Source organism: Ziziphus jujuba, chromosome 8, assembly GCF_031755915.1.
Source record: "Ziziphus jujuba cultivar Dongzao chromosome 8, ASM3175591v1".
NCBI classification, from domain to species: Eukaryota; Viridiplantae; Streptophyta; class Magnoliopsida; order Rosales; family Rhamnaceae; genus Ziziphus; species Ziziphus jujuba.
The window spans coordinates 1981922-1997889 of record NC_083386.1 but is presented as its reverse complement, the minus strand read 5'-3'; the positions used below and the strand labels follow the sequence as shown (position 1 = coordinate 1997889).

The 15968-nt window shown below is 29.0% G+C and overlaps 3 protein-coding genes across 3 annotated transcripts in view; 1 reads left to right on the top strand and 2 right to left on the bottom strand.

Annotated features, from left to right (window-relative positions):
* Positions 1 to 15968, top strand: part of LOC107412847 (nascent polypeptide-associated complex subunit alpha-like protein 1) — a 444693-nt gene that overhangs the window by 296779 nt on the left and 131946 nt on the right. The gene's annotated exons all lie outside the window — the stretch shown is intronic.
* Positions 1 to 15968, bottom strand: part of LOC107412808 (uncharacterized) — a 123489-nt gene that overhangs the window by 79076 nt on the left and 28445 nt on the right. The window lies entirely within an intron of this gene.
* Positions 1168 to 2732, bottom strand: LOC107412805 (uncharacterized). The gene is made up of 2 exons (XM_016020625.4): positions 2074 to 2732; positions 1168 to 1820 (listed from the first exon to the last, which is right to left on the bottom strand). Exons 1-2 carry the CDS (start codon positions 2675 to 2677, stop codon positions 1642 to 1644), a joined length of 783 nt encoding a protein of 260 aa, XP_015876111.3. The 5' UTR covers positions 2678 to 2732; the 3' UTR covers positions 1168 to 1641.

Below are 15968 nucleotides of genomic sequence, written 5' to 3'. Positions count from 1 at the left end.
ATGATCTTAAAGTATTTTATACGTTAGTTTTATTCCATATATTAATACAAGCAATAACTACGATAACTTATGACATTGTCTAACATTTGATTATGTTTTTCATGTTTGGAAAAAAGAATTAAGAAGCATATTGTTTGTGGAAATGATCAAAATGCTTTATATGAGAAGAAGTGTAATTAATGTCCGTATACTTTTATTTATTATGACACTTTTTTGTTGTTGTTTGTTGTTTGTTTTTTGCTATTTTAGTTATCATTAAGCCCCATAAAATAGAAAATCATAGCCATTATGTCCTTCGGATGGACAAAATCCTCTTTAGTTATGAAGCATTCGAGGATCTATCAATTTGTAATATATCAACAAAATCGAATCTAACAACTAAATTTGTGCCATGCAATAAGAAAGCATATATTTGTACATAACATTTTTAATTTTGTAAGTTTTACCAATTTTTCCCATGTGATAAGAATTATATATTTATATATGAAAATAAAAGCGTGCATAATACAACCTTTTGATTAATTGGCCCTTTATTATATTAAATTAAATTAAATTATGTATTGTTTATTATAAAACTACTGAATTGGGGAACGAGTTCAAATAGGTCAACAGAAATTTCAAAAATGATTAAAATAGAGTTTCTCCAGCCAGCATTGGTTGATCATTTTTCCAATTACTAGACAAATAACCTTTGATTGGGAAAAAAATGCTCTGTTTATGTCCAAACAAAACTCCTGTTATTGGGCAAAGTTGCTCTGTTTAAAAACAGAGCTTGGCAATGTGCAATATTTTGATTACATATACCAAGCTTGACCATGGTCCTAATGCATCAAAGTTTTCGAATTCTGAGATTGCATACACTATAATTCTACGAAATGGAATATAGGATTATATAAAGTATAGACAATGCACTATTTATATATATAAAGAAAAAAATTAGATTTTTTTTTTTTTTTTGGTAAACATTAGAAATAGTTGGCAACATGTATTCAACCATAAAGAACCAAAATAAACTTTATAAATTGATTTTAAGAAAAATGCAAAGAAATTAAGAAGACCTCAAACCATAGAAAACAAGAAGTAATCAGACTTCTTTGATAACATACATGTCGACCGCTTTCCTTAAAAACAAAGTTCTCCAAATCTAAGATTGTGTAGTTACCAAAAGAAATAAAAATTAGAATTATATGGTTAATATTGCACTATATATGAACCTATCACATGTTCCAAATCATCCATATAACAATGGGGAAGAAACCCACTCAATTTTAGTAACATTAATATCTTAATTACGACAACCATCTAGGTCATTCATGTTTATTTCACAATTTTAGTAACAATAATATCAAATTTAGTACAGTTTTCCTTTACTACAAGGAAACAATGAAAATGCAATTAACATCGAGCTTACTGTGACGATGGCCGTGAATGGAATATTAAAAAAGCCTTTTGCTGGTCCAGGGGAGAGCACTGCCTTTATACCTTGCTCAAAGGCAGACATCATAAAGGCTAGCGAAGCACTTGTTAAAGTGGTCGCCAAAATCATTGTGAAATGGCGGGTAAAAAATCTTCCCAGTGCCGGTAGAATAAATTGGATGAGAATGGAGAAAGTGGACAAGAAAAAAGCAAGTAAATCATAGACTATGAAAAGTGTGAACTCTGATTTTTGTAAGTAAGGGAATTGTTATAATTTAGAAATAGTTCAACGAGTTCTCTATTGCCCAAATGTGCTGCATAGTGAAGAGGAATCCACCCAAAATCATCAGCTTTTTCCAGCATTGAAGAAGAAGAAAGTTTGAAAAACACCTCATGTACAAAGTCTGCATATACATAGGAATTGGTCAAATAGTGAGAAATGTTTTGAACGGATAGGAGAAAAAACCCAAAAACAAGTTTAATTAATTAATTAAATTATTATTGCTTTTGTGTATAACTAAACAATAGAAAATCATAGAAGGACTAATCTACAACTTGTGCTGTTGTTAAGGAGGTTTAATGCAACTAAGAAAGTACATAATAATATAAATAATGAAATATACAGGGGAAGATAGAGCAGAGTCGTAGTAATAGTACTAGGAATTGGAGCTCTAATTACAGCTGCATGCAAGACATTCATGCCGTTCCTTCCATCAAAAGAGCAATTATTGGGAGCAGTAGCATTCAAGATGAGAAGGGAAATTTCGTAAAAGCATCTATCAACAGCCATGAAAAGAGGAGATTCTCCATAGCCATTCAAAACACAAGCCAAATTTGAATCTTCATGAATAAGCAACTTGACAATCTCGAATCGATTATGTCGAACAGCTTCATGGAGAGCTGTATCTCCCTCTAAATTCTTCATAGTCACCAGCTTTCTCTTTTGTTTAGCATCCATCTTTCTTGCCTTAAAGATCAGACACTTGACCATTTCAACATGCCCTGATTTTGCTGCAACATGAAGCGGAGTGTTCCCTTCGGCGTTTTGATGGTAAAGGAAACGCAGCAGAGGATGACCATGACTATGATCATCACCACCTTCTTCTTCTGTGTTAATTTGCAAATTACCAGATTTTGCAGCTACATGAAGAATGGTATTCTTTTTCCCTCCTGTCACCAGCTGATTTGAATCAGCAGCAGCTCTCAATGTTTTCTCAGATAAGGTTCCATCAATTGCAGCTTTGTATAACTCAGGATCCATCTTACCTATCTCTCCAATTTCATAACATAATACATTAATTTTGGTACCTAGATCTTTATATATGATAGCTAAGATCTTATATATCCATATATAGCAATTTTTGATTTATACATTTTTACTTTTCCCACAATGGGTTGGGTCAATAATGGGTGTGGTTGAGTTTTCTTCCTTTATTGAAACGTAACCTCAGATTTTTTTGTTCTTTGTTTTTTTGGACTCATTTTCTGACCTCCTCCGAGTCAAATAAGGTTACTTTCTAATATTCATTTTCCATATGGTTAATTGTGTGAATCTCACCTCATGAATTGATGCTGAGTGAATTAATTAGAACTTTATTTTATACACTGTGGATCAATACAAAAGCCACTGTTCAAAAGTGACACGTAGCCAAATAAGAATTACATAAAACAAAAGGAAATTTTGGAACAATCTTTGTAAAGCAAACACGTGGGGTTTCCGTTGTCAAACACGTGACATTGCCTTGGAGGCTTGAATATGCCAATGCACCAGAGCCTTAATTATCTGATCTGTTCTTACACTGTCCAATGATCCAACGCCACCTTCTCCTGCTTCTGGATATATGACTTTTGTCTTCATTCCTTGAGGCTCCACTGTATTTTTTTTTTTTTTTTTTCTTAAGGTAAATAGACTTCACTGTATTTGTGTGAACAAAAGAAAAAATAAATAAAAGAAAAAGAAAAAGAAAAAAATCTGCTTGCATGCTCATACACTTGAACCCAGGATCAAGAAAGACCCTTTTCATTTCAGGTCACTTAACCACAAGGCTGCATTTACACAAAATTAAATAAATAAATAAGTTCAAAATTTCACAAAATTTAATTTAATTATAATTGTATACAGCTTTAAAAGTTTATATAAAATGTGAATATTACATTGGTTGAGTGGTATAACGTGGCAAAGAAAATGGCAAAAAGGAGGGAGATGACAGATGGGAAAGAAATCAAAACCAAAAAAATGAATAAAAAAATTAATTGGTTAGTACAATGAATTAAAAATGAATAAAAAATTTAGACTCCATAAATTTCTTTACATAGCAAGAGAGGATAGTATGAAAAGAAGTTGGTTAGTTAGAATATAACTAAAGACACTTTTGTTTCGAGAATTGTTTCAATTCCTAGAAAAATAATAAAAATACATAAAAAAAAAAATTTAACATATATTCCTACATAATATTAGAAGGTATATTTTACTGGGATTTTTAATTGATTTTTATAGATTTTTCTTAGTTATTGATTTTTGCAGAATTCATAGATTTTTATTGATTTTTACGAAGTTTACAAAATTATTATAAATTTTTATTGATTTTTATTTTAAAAGATTTTGATGGTGATTAATAAACATTTATAAATATTAGTAGATTTTTATAGATATTGATAATTTTTTAAGTAACAAATTATATTTCATATGTCAATAAAATATATATATATATATATATATAAATCACTTTAAAAAGCAAAAATTAATTAGGAAAAATATAAATGAAATTTTATGACTTTCATAGTTTATTAGTATTAATCTCCGTACGATGCATGATATATAATATATAATTTCAAAAATAATTAATTATATTAAAATATAATAATGACATGTTTTACTAATTATCTTACTTTTATATATAATGTAAATAATATATATAGTATTATAACTAATAATTAAATAATAATATTTAAGCTTTGATGTTATTATATATTACATACACGGTTATATATAAAAATTTAAATTATATTATATATATTATTTGTTATAAAAAATAATATAAAATAGTAAATTAAAAATAAATAGAAATAAGATATACTAAAATAAATAATAATAATAATAATAATAATAGTAATATGTAACCAAAAAATAAAAAAAAATAAAAACTGTTCATTCATTAAAACTATTTCAGCACTATTAATATCTAATTTATCATTAAAATTTGAAACATTCCAAAGTCTTAGAATTCGAACTTTGAACATTTAAAGCATCTTGTTAGCATTGATCTGATTAATAAAATTAACCTGTCTGACCATATTTGAAAACTTATCCAAAAGTTTTATTATTATTAAGTACATTTGGATCTTAATTATTTTTTTTATTTTATATCGTAAAAGTTTGTTAATAACTAAAAGTTTGACCTCTATATATAATATTATTCAATTATGAAATTCAAATTCAAAAGTGTTTACCTATCTAATTTTTCTTATACACATTCATTTTCATATCTCTGTAATTTTTTTTTTATCTATAGAATTCAAATTTAAATTCATATGGATTATTTGATTCCTTACAAATAATTAATTTTCCTATATTAAATCTCTATCATATAATTGAATCATATTTATTATTATTATTAAATTATTTATCATATAAACAGATTTTTACTTTATAATGAATTTCAAATTAAAAAATATTTACCTATTTATTTTTTTTCTATCTATGAAATTCAAATTCAAATTCAAATATATATTTGATTCATGGCAAATAATTAGTTTTCCAATATTAAATACTTATTATATAATTTAATCATATTTATTATTATTGTTATTGTTATTGTTATTGTTATTATTATTATGATTATTGTAACTTAACTATTATTATTATTATTATTATAACTTATTTATGGAATTCAAATTAAAAAATATTTGCTTACTTATTTTTTTCATGTATGGAATTTAAATTTAAATTCAAATGTATTATTTAATTTTTTGCAAATAAGTAATTTTCCTATATGATATCTTTATAATATAATTTAATTATATATATTACTATTGTTGTTATTATTATTGTTATAATTATTATTGCTATTATTATTGTTGTTGTTGTTTTTGTTGTAACTTATTTATGGAATTTAAATTAAAAAATATTTACCTATTTATTTTTTTTCCATCCATGGAATTCAAATTCAAATTTAAATGTATTTATATAACTTATGCAAATTCAAATATATTTATATAATATTTTCTATTTATGGAATTCAAATTTAAATTTAAATGTATTATTTGATTCCTTTCAAAGAATTAATTTTCCTATATTAAAATGTTATAATATAATCTAATTATATTTATTATTTTTGTTATTGTTATTGTTATTATTATGGTCATAATAAATTAATTATTATTGTTATTATTATAGCTTATTTATGGAATTCAAATTAAAAAATCTTTATCTATTTGTTTTTTTTTCTATCTATGGAAGTTAAATTCAAAATGTATATACATAATTTATTCAAATTTAAATATATTTATATAATATTTTTCAGAATTCAAATTTATTATTTAATTCCTTACAAGTAATTAATTTTTTTATATTTAATCCTGAAAATATAATTTAATTATATTTATTATTATTATTATTATTGTAACTTAATAATTATTATTATTATAACTTATTTATGGAATTCAATTTAAGAAATGTTTACCTATTTATTTTTTTCCATCTATGAAATTCAAATTCAAATTTAAATGTATTTATATAATTCAATTCAAATTGAAATGCATTTATATAATATTTTCTATCAATAGAATTCAAATTTAAATTCAAATATATTATTTGATTCCTTACAAATAATTAATTTATCTATATTAAATTCTTATAATATAATTTAGTTATATTTATTATTATTGTTATTATTATAATAATAGATTTTATATATTTTTGGATACATACATGACAAATAAAAAATTTGTTACTCTTTCAATTGATTATATAATATTATAATAATAATAAAAATATATTTTTTAATACAATCAATAAAAGATGAAAAATCTCATATTTTTAAACAATTGCTCCATTTGATATATATTAATATTTTGATAGGTTGGTAGATATTAAAAAAAATGAAACATGATTTTTTTTTTTTTATTAATGGTTTTGGAGGGAAATTGGAAGAATATGAGGATGGCATGTGCCATTGACTATTTTACTTTTATATATTAATAGATAATAAATTTTTTTCTTTTGATTTTTTTATGTACAATATATAATAATTCTTTTCAATTTTTTTATTACAGAGAAGCAGATGGTGATCAATGAATTGGCAACGGAATGGGATAGGGTAGAGATTTGCTAAAAGGGAGACAGGACGGGCTTAGGAAATCTATTTCGCAACTTTTTTTAAAATAATACGGATTTCTTCCATTGTATTGAATAAGAAAAATAATATAAAACCTTGACTGAATAAATTGTTGTTTTCACATTAATTCCAAAAGTCAACTTCTAACTTCAAGTCCGGTATTCAATTTGAATTCTGATGTTTAGCTTATTATATCTCAGCAAATATTTGACATTAAATGTCTTCACAAAATATAAACTACTAGCCCACTACAGATCTGATGTTTGTTTGTACGGCTAGCAAACAGCAATGAAGACATATCTATTACATGAAGGGAAAAACACAATGCACATTTTTCCATCGTCTGTGATTTACTTGCATTTTTCTTGTCCACTATCTCCATTCTCATTCAATCTACATCATGGGCGGCATTTTGAAAGATATTAATCTGTTATTTCGTAATGATTTTGACAACTAGCTTAACAACTACTTCTCTTGCCTTTATGATGTGTGCTTTATGTCATGGTAGCTCGATTTTGGTTACGATATCAATGTATTTATGTAGTAAAGAGAAAATGCACTAAATTTAAATTGATGTTATCGTACTAAAGTTGTGAAGGAGCTAAAAGGGTTGTTGAAATTAAGATATTATAGTCACTAAAAATGATTGTTTTTCTTAATGTTATTTCTGTTTTCCTGCGATTTGGATGGTTAGGAACATGTAAGAGGTTTATATCTAGTGCATTGACCAATCCTATTTTTAGTTCATAGAATTATAGTCAAGAGACTCTATAGATTCTTCATTGCCATGATCAGAGAGGCTGGAGCATCACGAATTTTATGCAATCTTAGATTCTGGAAAATGTTTATGCATTAGGTCCCCAGTCAAGATGTAAGTAATCAAATTATTGGGCATTGCCATTGCTCTGATTGTATATTTTTAAGTAATCAAAATATATAGCACCTTCCCAATTTCTTCTCATGATCACCATTAATGAATCTAATTCCACTGGCTCCTTTCAACAACTTTTCAATGGCAGTTTAGATAATGCTATTCTTCAACTAGCAGTGACTTGCTCATCAAGCAATTCATCTTCCTCCTCTTGGTCATCATCTTCAATATTTTACCACATCCACTATCTGTATATCATGTTGAATAGCATTCTCTATATTAACATGTAAGATTATATCCACGAGGAATATCATCATGAAAACGCATCTGATCATAATCTATATTCAATCTTATCTACAATCTCCACTAGTTTTGCGATGAGCAGAGTAATGATCCTAAATACTGGGGGCTATTATACCCTAAGGAGGGAGGGAATACAATACTTATGGAGTGCTGATCATGTGGAGCAATCAGATCTGAAGAAACCGAAACAGATCAATCGATCTCTCTTATGCCCATCTCCTTTAGAGAGATGGTAAGGAAACTTGAATTTTCATATATAAACGTAGACCTGTCCACTTTGAATATAACAATGGTATCATCTATCGTTGTTGATACGGGCTCAGTTCTTCCTCCTAAAGTAAACAAAAGATTGGCAAAAGGGCCCATAATTACAAACGATTGGAGCCCATAAATTGTTGTTAGCAGAAGGAAGAAAGCCCAACTAAATCCGAGGGAAGCTATGGTTCTATAAAATTAGGACTATAAATTAGATAAGTCATTAGGCTGAGGAGAGTTGCTATTTACACGACTCAAATATCTACTCCCAGTGCATTTTATATGTAAATTATTAAAAAGTCCTTTTGACTTTTTTCTTTCCCTTTTATTTTTTAACCAATTTTCTTTTTCATTTCTCTAGGATTTTGTTTCCCGTTCGATTTCTCTCTAAACGAACAAATGAGCATGTGATGCGGTGGGTTCGTGGTGTTGTTAGACAACCATCTGGTATCGTTTTCCTTGGCTGCACGTAGATAGTTTAGTTTCATTAAAATATCTTTTATATTTCTCTTTTATTTTGAAATTAATGTTTCTTAAAATATATTGTTTAGCCATTCTCTTTATAAACTCAATAGCTTAGTTTTACAGCAGGCATTGTAAAAGAAACTGCTGAGATTGAATATAAATTCTTTAAAGAATTGAATCTGATTGATTCATTCCTTTTTTGGAAAAACTAGAGAAAAAAAGAACTTAAAAATTTTAAAGTATAAAAACAATAAAATAAAAGGTTTTTAGTACTTTTATATGAAATTGCAGTGGGAAGAGATATTTGGTTAGAGTAATTAACAGCACTCTAGATTAAGACTTTTTTTCATTAGCCCATTAAGTTATTCCGGGTCTAATATTATATTAGATAAATTATTTATCTAATATTTTTTTGTTAAAAATTATCTAATTAATTTATTATATTATTAACTATTAATTATTAAACTTGTATGTATTAGGCACCAAAATTTTTTTTCCATATAATATAATTGTTATATAGCTAAGGAAAAGAGGAAAAAGAAAAGAAAAGGAAAGAAGAAGAAGAAAACAATTCAAGCATTTATGCAACGTAGAGGAAGAAACAAAAATAAATAAAAGGGAAAAAAAATAGAGAGGAGGAAAAACAAATCTAAAGGTCAAAAATAAATAATTACAGGAAAAAATAAAGATAAAAATAAATAAAAAAATAAAGAAATATATTAAAAAAAAGATAAGAAAAAAGCAATGAAAAAAATGAAAAATAAGGGGAAAAATAAGAAAACCTAAGATTAAAAACCTGATGAAAAGAATAATACTAAAAGAAGATAAAAATATTAAAAAAGAAAGAAAATAGAAGGAATAAAAAATAAAAAAATATTTATGGTTATTTAGTAAAACAAGGACTCAAAAATATTTATTATTGATTTTTTAATGAAACAAGATGCAGGATTTTGTTTAAAAATATAAAAATAAAAATAAATAAAAGTTTATCGGGTGGGAGAAGTTCAAAAAGAGAAATAGATACCAAAATATAAATAGAAAATTTTTTTAAAAAAAATAATTTATCTAATTTATAAACTATTTAAAATGTCCTTTTCAACTACTCAAACTCGTGTTTCGCATTCGCATGGCACAAATACAGGGTTAAAAAAGTCAAAAGAGAAATAGAACAGTTGGAATTGATACCAAAATGCACCTGTCCCAATCGAATATAAAATTATCCCTCGTCTCCAAACAGCACGTGGCATGTGGGCCCCAAAGCAGCTTTATAGCCTTTAGAGAAAGGAAGGAAGTATTCTTCTCGTCCAAGAAAATGCTTGATCCGGGAAAATTTTCTAATGCTCCTGTATTACTAACGACTCGGTACTCCTGTGCTGTCATTCTCGAATTGACATCTGGTTTACTTTACTTTTTGCACCACTGAATCGGCTTCTTCACTTCTCCGTTTGCTCTGTTTTTCTCATCACTTTTCCAGAACTCAACATGGCTTCTTCTCTTCTCCTTCTTCTGCGTTTTTCTCATTTGACTTCTGAAGAAGTTGGCTAAAACTGTTATATCTCAATACTCATCAAGCTATTGGAATTGTAGAGGTCGGATTTGGGGAACGTTTTGATCGAATTGGATTCGTATAAGAATGAAAAATAAATAAATAAGCACAGATGGTGGAACTTCATTTCGAGAATACAACAAATCAAGAGTTATTTATGCACTAAGAGAATATTAATCGGATTTTATTAATTTTTTTGTAATTTGGTTGCCTTTTACTTCTTCCTTTTAAATATCCCGATGCATATTTATTTGCTTTTTTTTTTTTTTTTTCTTTCTTCGAAGTCCAAATTTGTTTCCCCTTTTACACCTGAGTAAAACAAGAGCGAGAGACAAAAAAAAAATAAAAATGCTCAAGGTGAATCTTGCTATTTTGGCCTATTACAAAGAACCATATCATCCATAAAGTGGAGCGTCCCCGTTCTTAGACCAAAGAATCTTTTTATTAAAAATAATAATAATAATAAAATAAAATTTCCAAAATTATTCAACCATTTTTTTTGGACATCTAATTATATACCCAAAAAACACCAAAAGATCACTTAAAATAGATTCAGTACTGTTTTCTTTTTCCACCTTTGAATTCCAAAACATTGTTAAGACTTCACGGTGGAGCCCTTGCATCAAAGCAAAGCCTTCTCTTATTATCTCTAATATTGCTATTTGAAAGAACTATCTCTGGCTCAGACCTTCTCCAACCTCCAATTGCACTACAATCTCGCTACATGGCTACAGACTTCTTGAGAAGTGATTAGAAAAATGAAGCAGATGGAGAAGTGAAGGAGCCGTCTGAAGTGGAAAAGGTGAGACATGTGTCAATTGATAAATTGTAGGAGTACTAGAAATTTTGCCCTTGACCGGGTGTTTTATTGGATTAATTAGTATAAGTGGGTTTTTCATATCCCATGAAAATGTTACATCACCGAGTATTGCTTTTTACACGTTAAAATTTCTCTTGACACTTCATTTATATATAAAATTATCAAAAATCCTTTAATTTTTCTCTTTTCCTTTTGAATTTTTTTAGCCATTTTTATTTTCTTTAGGGTTTGAAATTAATACTCATACAGCTGCTAAATCCTTAAGATCCATTGACCTTGGGCAACCTTCACGGCAGGCCATTGGTGGTAAGAGTGAGATAAGAAAAAAGAAAAGGAAAAAAATGAAAGATAAGGGGAAAAATAAGAAAACCTAAAATTAAAAACTGATGAAAAAAATACTAAAAGAAATAAAAAGACAAAAAGAGAAAGAAAATGAAAGGAATAAAAAAAATATATATATATATATATATATATATATATATTTATCACTATTTAGTAAACAAGGATGCAAAAATATTAACTGTTTATTTTTTTTTAATGAAATAAGATTCAGAATTTTGTTTAAAAATATAAACATAAAAATAAATAGAAGTTTTCGAGGTAGGAAAAGTCAAAAAAGAAATAGAAAAGTAGTATTTTTTTTTTTTCTTTTGTTTTTTTGGCTAGTGTGGCTGGCCCCAGGCACCCTACCCCACAAGAGTCGAGCCCCCGCACCACCGTGTGGTTGTGGCTGTGCTCCTCTACCCCCCCCACCCCCAAGAGTCGAAACCCCCACATCACCGCATGGTTGTGGCTGTGCTCTGCCACTTGAGCTGCCACTGCAACCCTATGAAAAAATAGGAGTTGATATGAAATTGAGTACCAACAATGATTGTTACTAATTCACCCAAAAAAAAAAAACAATGATTGTTACTATAGTAGTAGATCTAATATATATATATATATATATATATATATAATCCTTCTATGGTTAGGATCGATCTGGCAAAAATGGTATGGTTCAAAAACATAGAAAAATGATCAGTTATTAGATTTCAACATATCCAGTGAACAGCTCAGATATTTTCCTGTCACACGTGGGAAGATTGCAACTTCAAAAAAATTTCTTTCAACCTTCCCATTTGAAAATATCATTTTCTTTCCCACTAGCATTACTGTTTCACATAGACTTTACTATTTCAAAATTTCCAAATAAAATCCACCATCTCTCACCATTTCAAAATTTCCAAATAAAATCCATTATCTCTTATTGTTTCAAAATTCCCAAATAAAATTCACCATCTCCACCATTTCAGCCCCGGATATTCTTCTATTGCTTCCACTGCCCGAGCCTTCTCCTCCACAATCCAAAATCCATTTAGAACTTGGGTTAAAGGTTAGTATTTGTGAGCTATTGTTTTTTTTTTTTTAAGCCTTTGTTTTTGTTTTTGTTTTTTGTTTTTTTTTTTTTAAGTGTGAACAAAAAACCAAAATAAAAATAAAAAATGACATCGATGACCTGCAAAACATCACTGGCTTACGTACCAAACAAGTGGGTATTTTTCTCCAGATTAAGGGTTGCTTTTTCTTGGTGGTCCACTGTCAAGACCCGTTCAAAATTTTTCACTGGAACCCTAGATAAGCCCTGATCCCAAGAAAACTCTACTGGATCCTCCAATAGAAAATCCGGCAGAACCTTCCCTAAGGGTTGGACTTACCACAATTTTCCTGTACTGAAAACACACTTTTATAAACACCATCTTATTCCTCCCACCTTACTACAATTTAATTCCACAAATTTGTAGCACTCCAAAATAATAATAATAGGGAATTAATGCAGTATTTAATAAAATGTGTCCAATACAGTATACAGAGCATTATACAAGTAATTATGAAATTAATACAATGTCAGATGAAGAAGCAATACAAGATGGAGAGGAAAAAGAGAGGAGATGCTTCTTGGACTTTCGACAATGAACTGAGACATCGGGCTCACCTCAGTGAGTGACCCTATCTACTGTATAATTATAATAGTAACGATAATTATAGTACATTTGATTAATTAAGAATAAATAAATAAATAAATAATAATTAATTGAAAATAATGTTTACTTTCAAAACCCTCACCATTCACTCCGTTGGAAAGGTTTCCCTTTTAAAACATTTTCGCAAAACCCAATCTTTTATGTCCCAAAAATCAAGGAATAATTAATTTAATAAATAATTAAATAATCCAAATACGAATAAAATATAATGAAATATAATAAAATAAATTTAGAATACTTGCATGAAAGAAATATAACATAAAAGATAAATTCAATATATAATTCATAAAATTTGATTTAATAAATCAAAATAAACAGTATCAAAAATATAATTTAAATAATTACAAACAATCCTGTAAAATAAGTGGTAAAATATTATAATATTCATTTTGAAATATTCAACCAATCTATATAATATTTTTATGGCAAGATGCACTGAAAAAACATTAATTTAAAATAAATGACATAAAATATGAATAATTACATTTTAGAAAATACTAATTGGAAATAGGTAAATAAATAAATTAAATTCGTTTAATTTAAAAGCTGCTTTAAAACTTTAATATTTGAAACTTATATCTGAAAAATAATACTTGACGCACCACACTATATACCAGTGATGCCCTATGATACTCAGCATCCCGAGCACCATCTGGTGGGAGGTTAAAGAGAAAAACTTGCATACGGTCGCTTCGGCGTCCCGACAGCGCCGCTGCTTAAACTGTCAACCCGGCCATGGAGGGGGACGGCTTATGTGCACCATATAGAACTTGCCTGCCCTCGGTCCAATGGCAACTCATGGGAGACATTATAACTTGCGCGCTCATCCACATATACAGTATAGAACACCAATACTGTATGAGTGCGTCTAAAACAAATAATCAAGTTTATTACCAAAATACCCAATTTTCCAAAATTCACCGTGGAAATTATACCATTTTTCAAATTCACCTTCCCATATTTTTCTTTAATACTTCCAGCATAAATCCACCGATAATAATATACAAATAATTCTCCCCAAATCATAAAATCAATCAAATAATATTCCAATGACAAAATTATATAATTTGAAACCACCAAACTTAAACCAATATTTTTCTTAAAATCTTTAAAATCAAATCATACCAAAAATAATATTAAACCACATAAATTTCATATATAAGTTAATTCCACAAATCCTCAATACCATAAAATAATTTCCACAATGCATAAATTTATATAAATGCATTTTTTATTAATCAAAATAAATTCACAAATAAATTCCATAATAAATCAAATAATATTACTTTTACAATTCCTTTAAATATCAAATTGTCATAAAATCTAGATTTCCATAGTTTATTAAAAATCATATATTTCAATTTATTAAAATATGGGCATCAAAATTTAATTCACAATTTATCTAACAATTAACATAAAATAAAACATTCAAATATTAAAATATCACAAAATAATTAATTTGACTTCCAAAATTAATTTCGAAGGTGGGTCACTCACCTCGAGCATACAATTAATCCAAGATCCTCCATGGGATCAATTCCACGACGCACACGTGCTCCTAGAACAACAATATTACACAACTCAAATAAATTAATATTTTATTCAAGTAAATAATACCCGGTACCGGGGAGGTTTAACACAAACATTAACCAAAATTTGTGAGTAATATACCGAAACGAAGCTTATGGAACGAGGATCACATTACCGGCCTCCATTGACCCCAATTCCATCGGTGGTGGTCGGAATTTGCCCGGGAAGTATCGGCCAAACTTCACATCCCCATAACTCGCGAACTACTTCGAATTTAAACAATTGGAGACCATATTTGAACTCAGAAGATCCAAAATAGGGGGAAAGGGGTGGAAGATTGGACTGGACTGGCCGGAAACGGTGAGAATCGCAGGAGAACTCAAACCCACCGCCGCCAACTTCATCGACCCGATCTGGGTGCATTCGGGGGCGTTTGGTCGGGAAATTTGGAGGTTGGCATCGCCGGGGAATGGGCTCCTTCCCTGGCCGGCGTGTATGGTCGTCCGGTGACAGAATTTGAGAAACGGCAAGGACTCGAGAGGAGGAAAAGGAAAGAAGGAGAAAGAAGAAGAAGAAAGGTTCCCGCCGCGGGGGGGGGGGGGGGGGTGGGGGGTGTTTTTCCCATGTGGGAGAAGGAAAAAAAAAAAGAAAAGAAAAGAAAATAAAAAGAAAGAAAAAAGAAAATAATTAAATAATATTAAAATAATATTATTGTATAGAATAATAATAAAATATTATGGTATTTAATCATGGTTAACCTGTGGCATCACACCTTTGTGACACATGGCACCCTTTATTAAGACAACCGTGACACACTGTTCACATATTTAAAAATAATATTAAAATAATACTGTATTTGAAAAACTCTACAGGTCCATAACTTTCAACCCACATGTCCAAATCGGGTGTACCGCTAGTCTATGAACTCGTATCGATGAGTACTTCACAACCATGCACGAGTCAAAGCTCAACTTTACATGAACAAAAAGTCAACTCGGGCACCCCTTGGACAATTAGACCTCAACTTGTTTTGCTCATAACTTTCAAACTGCAGCTCCATTTTTGACGTGCTACTAGTCTATGAACTCATGACAACGTGTACTTTTTAACGGTACCTCGATCAATGTGAAATTCTATCAGGAACAAAAAATCAACATTTGATCCCTTCTCGGTCAACGACGGTCAAACTCGGTTAACCTTTGTTAAATTTGAGAAATTTCTGATGTACTTCGGGACGGGGTGTTACATCCATAGTAGTCTTGACGTGGCCTAGAGAAAAGTTCCGGTGGTGACTGTATCGCTGCCGGGAGCAGTAAGGGCGTCTATGGCCTTGATAATTGTGTCTCGTTTGGTTGGGTTCTTTTGAGTCTTGAGGCCCCGATCTTGATCGGATATGAGGTTG

Coding starts and splice junctions, on each gene's coding strand:
- LOC107412805 (XM_016020625.4), bottom strand. CDS start 2,677: ATGGATCCTGAGTTATACAAAGCTGCAATTGATGGAACCTTATCTGAG. Junction 1,821..2,073: donor AATTAGAGCTCCAATTCCTA/GTACTATTACTA, acceptor ATGTATATGCAG/ACTTTGTACATGAGGTGTTT.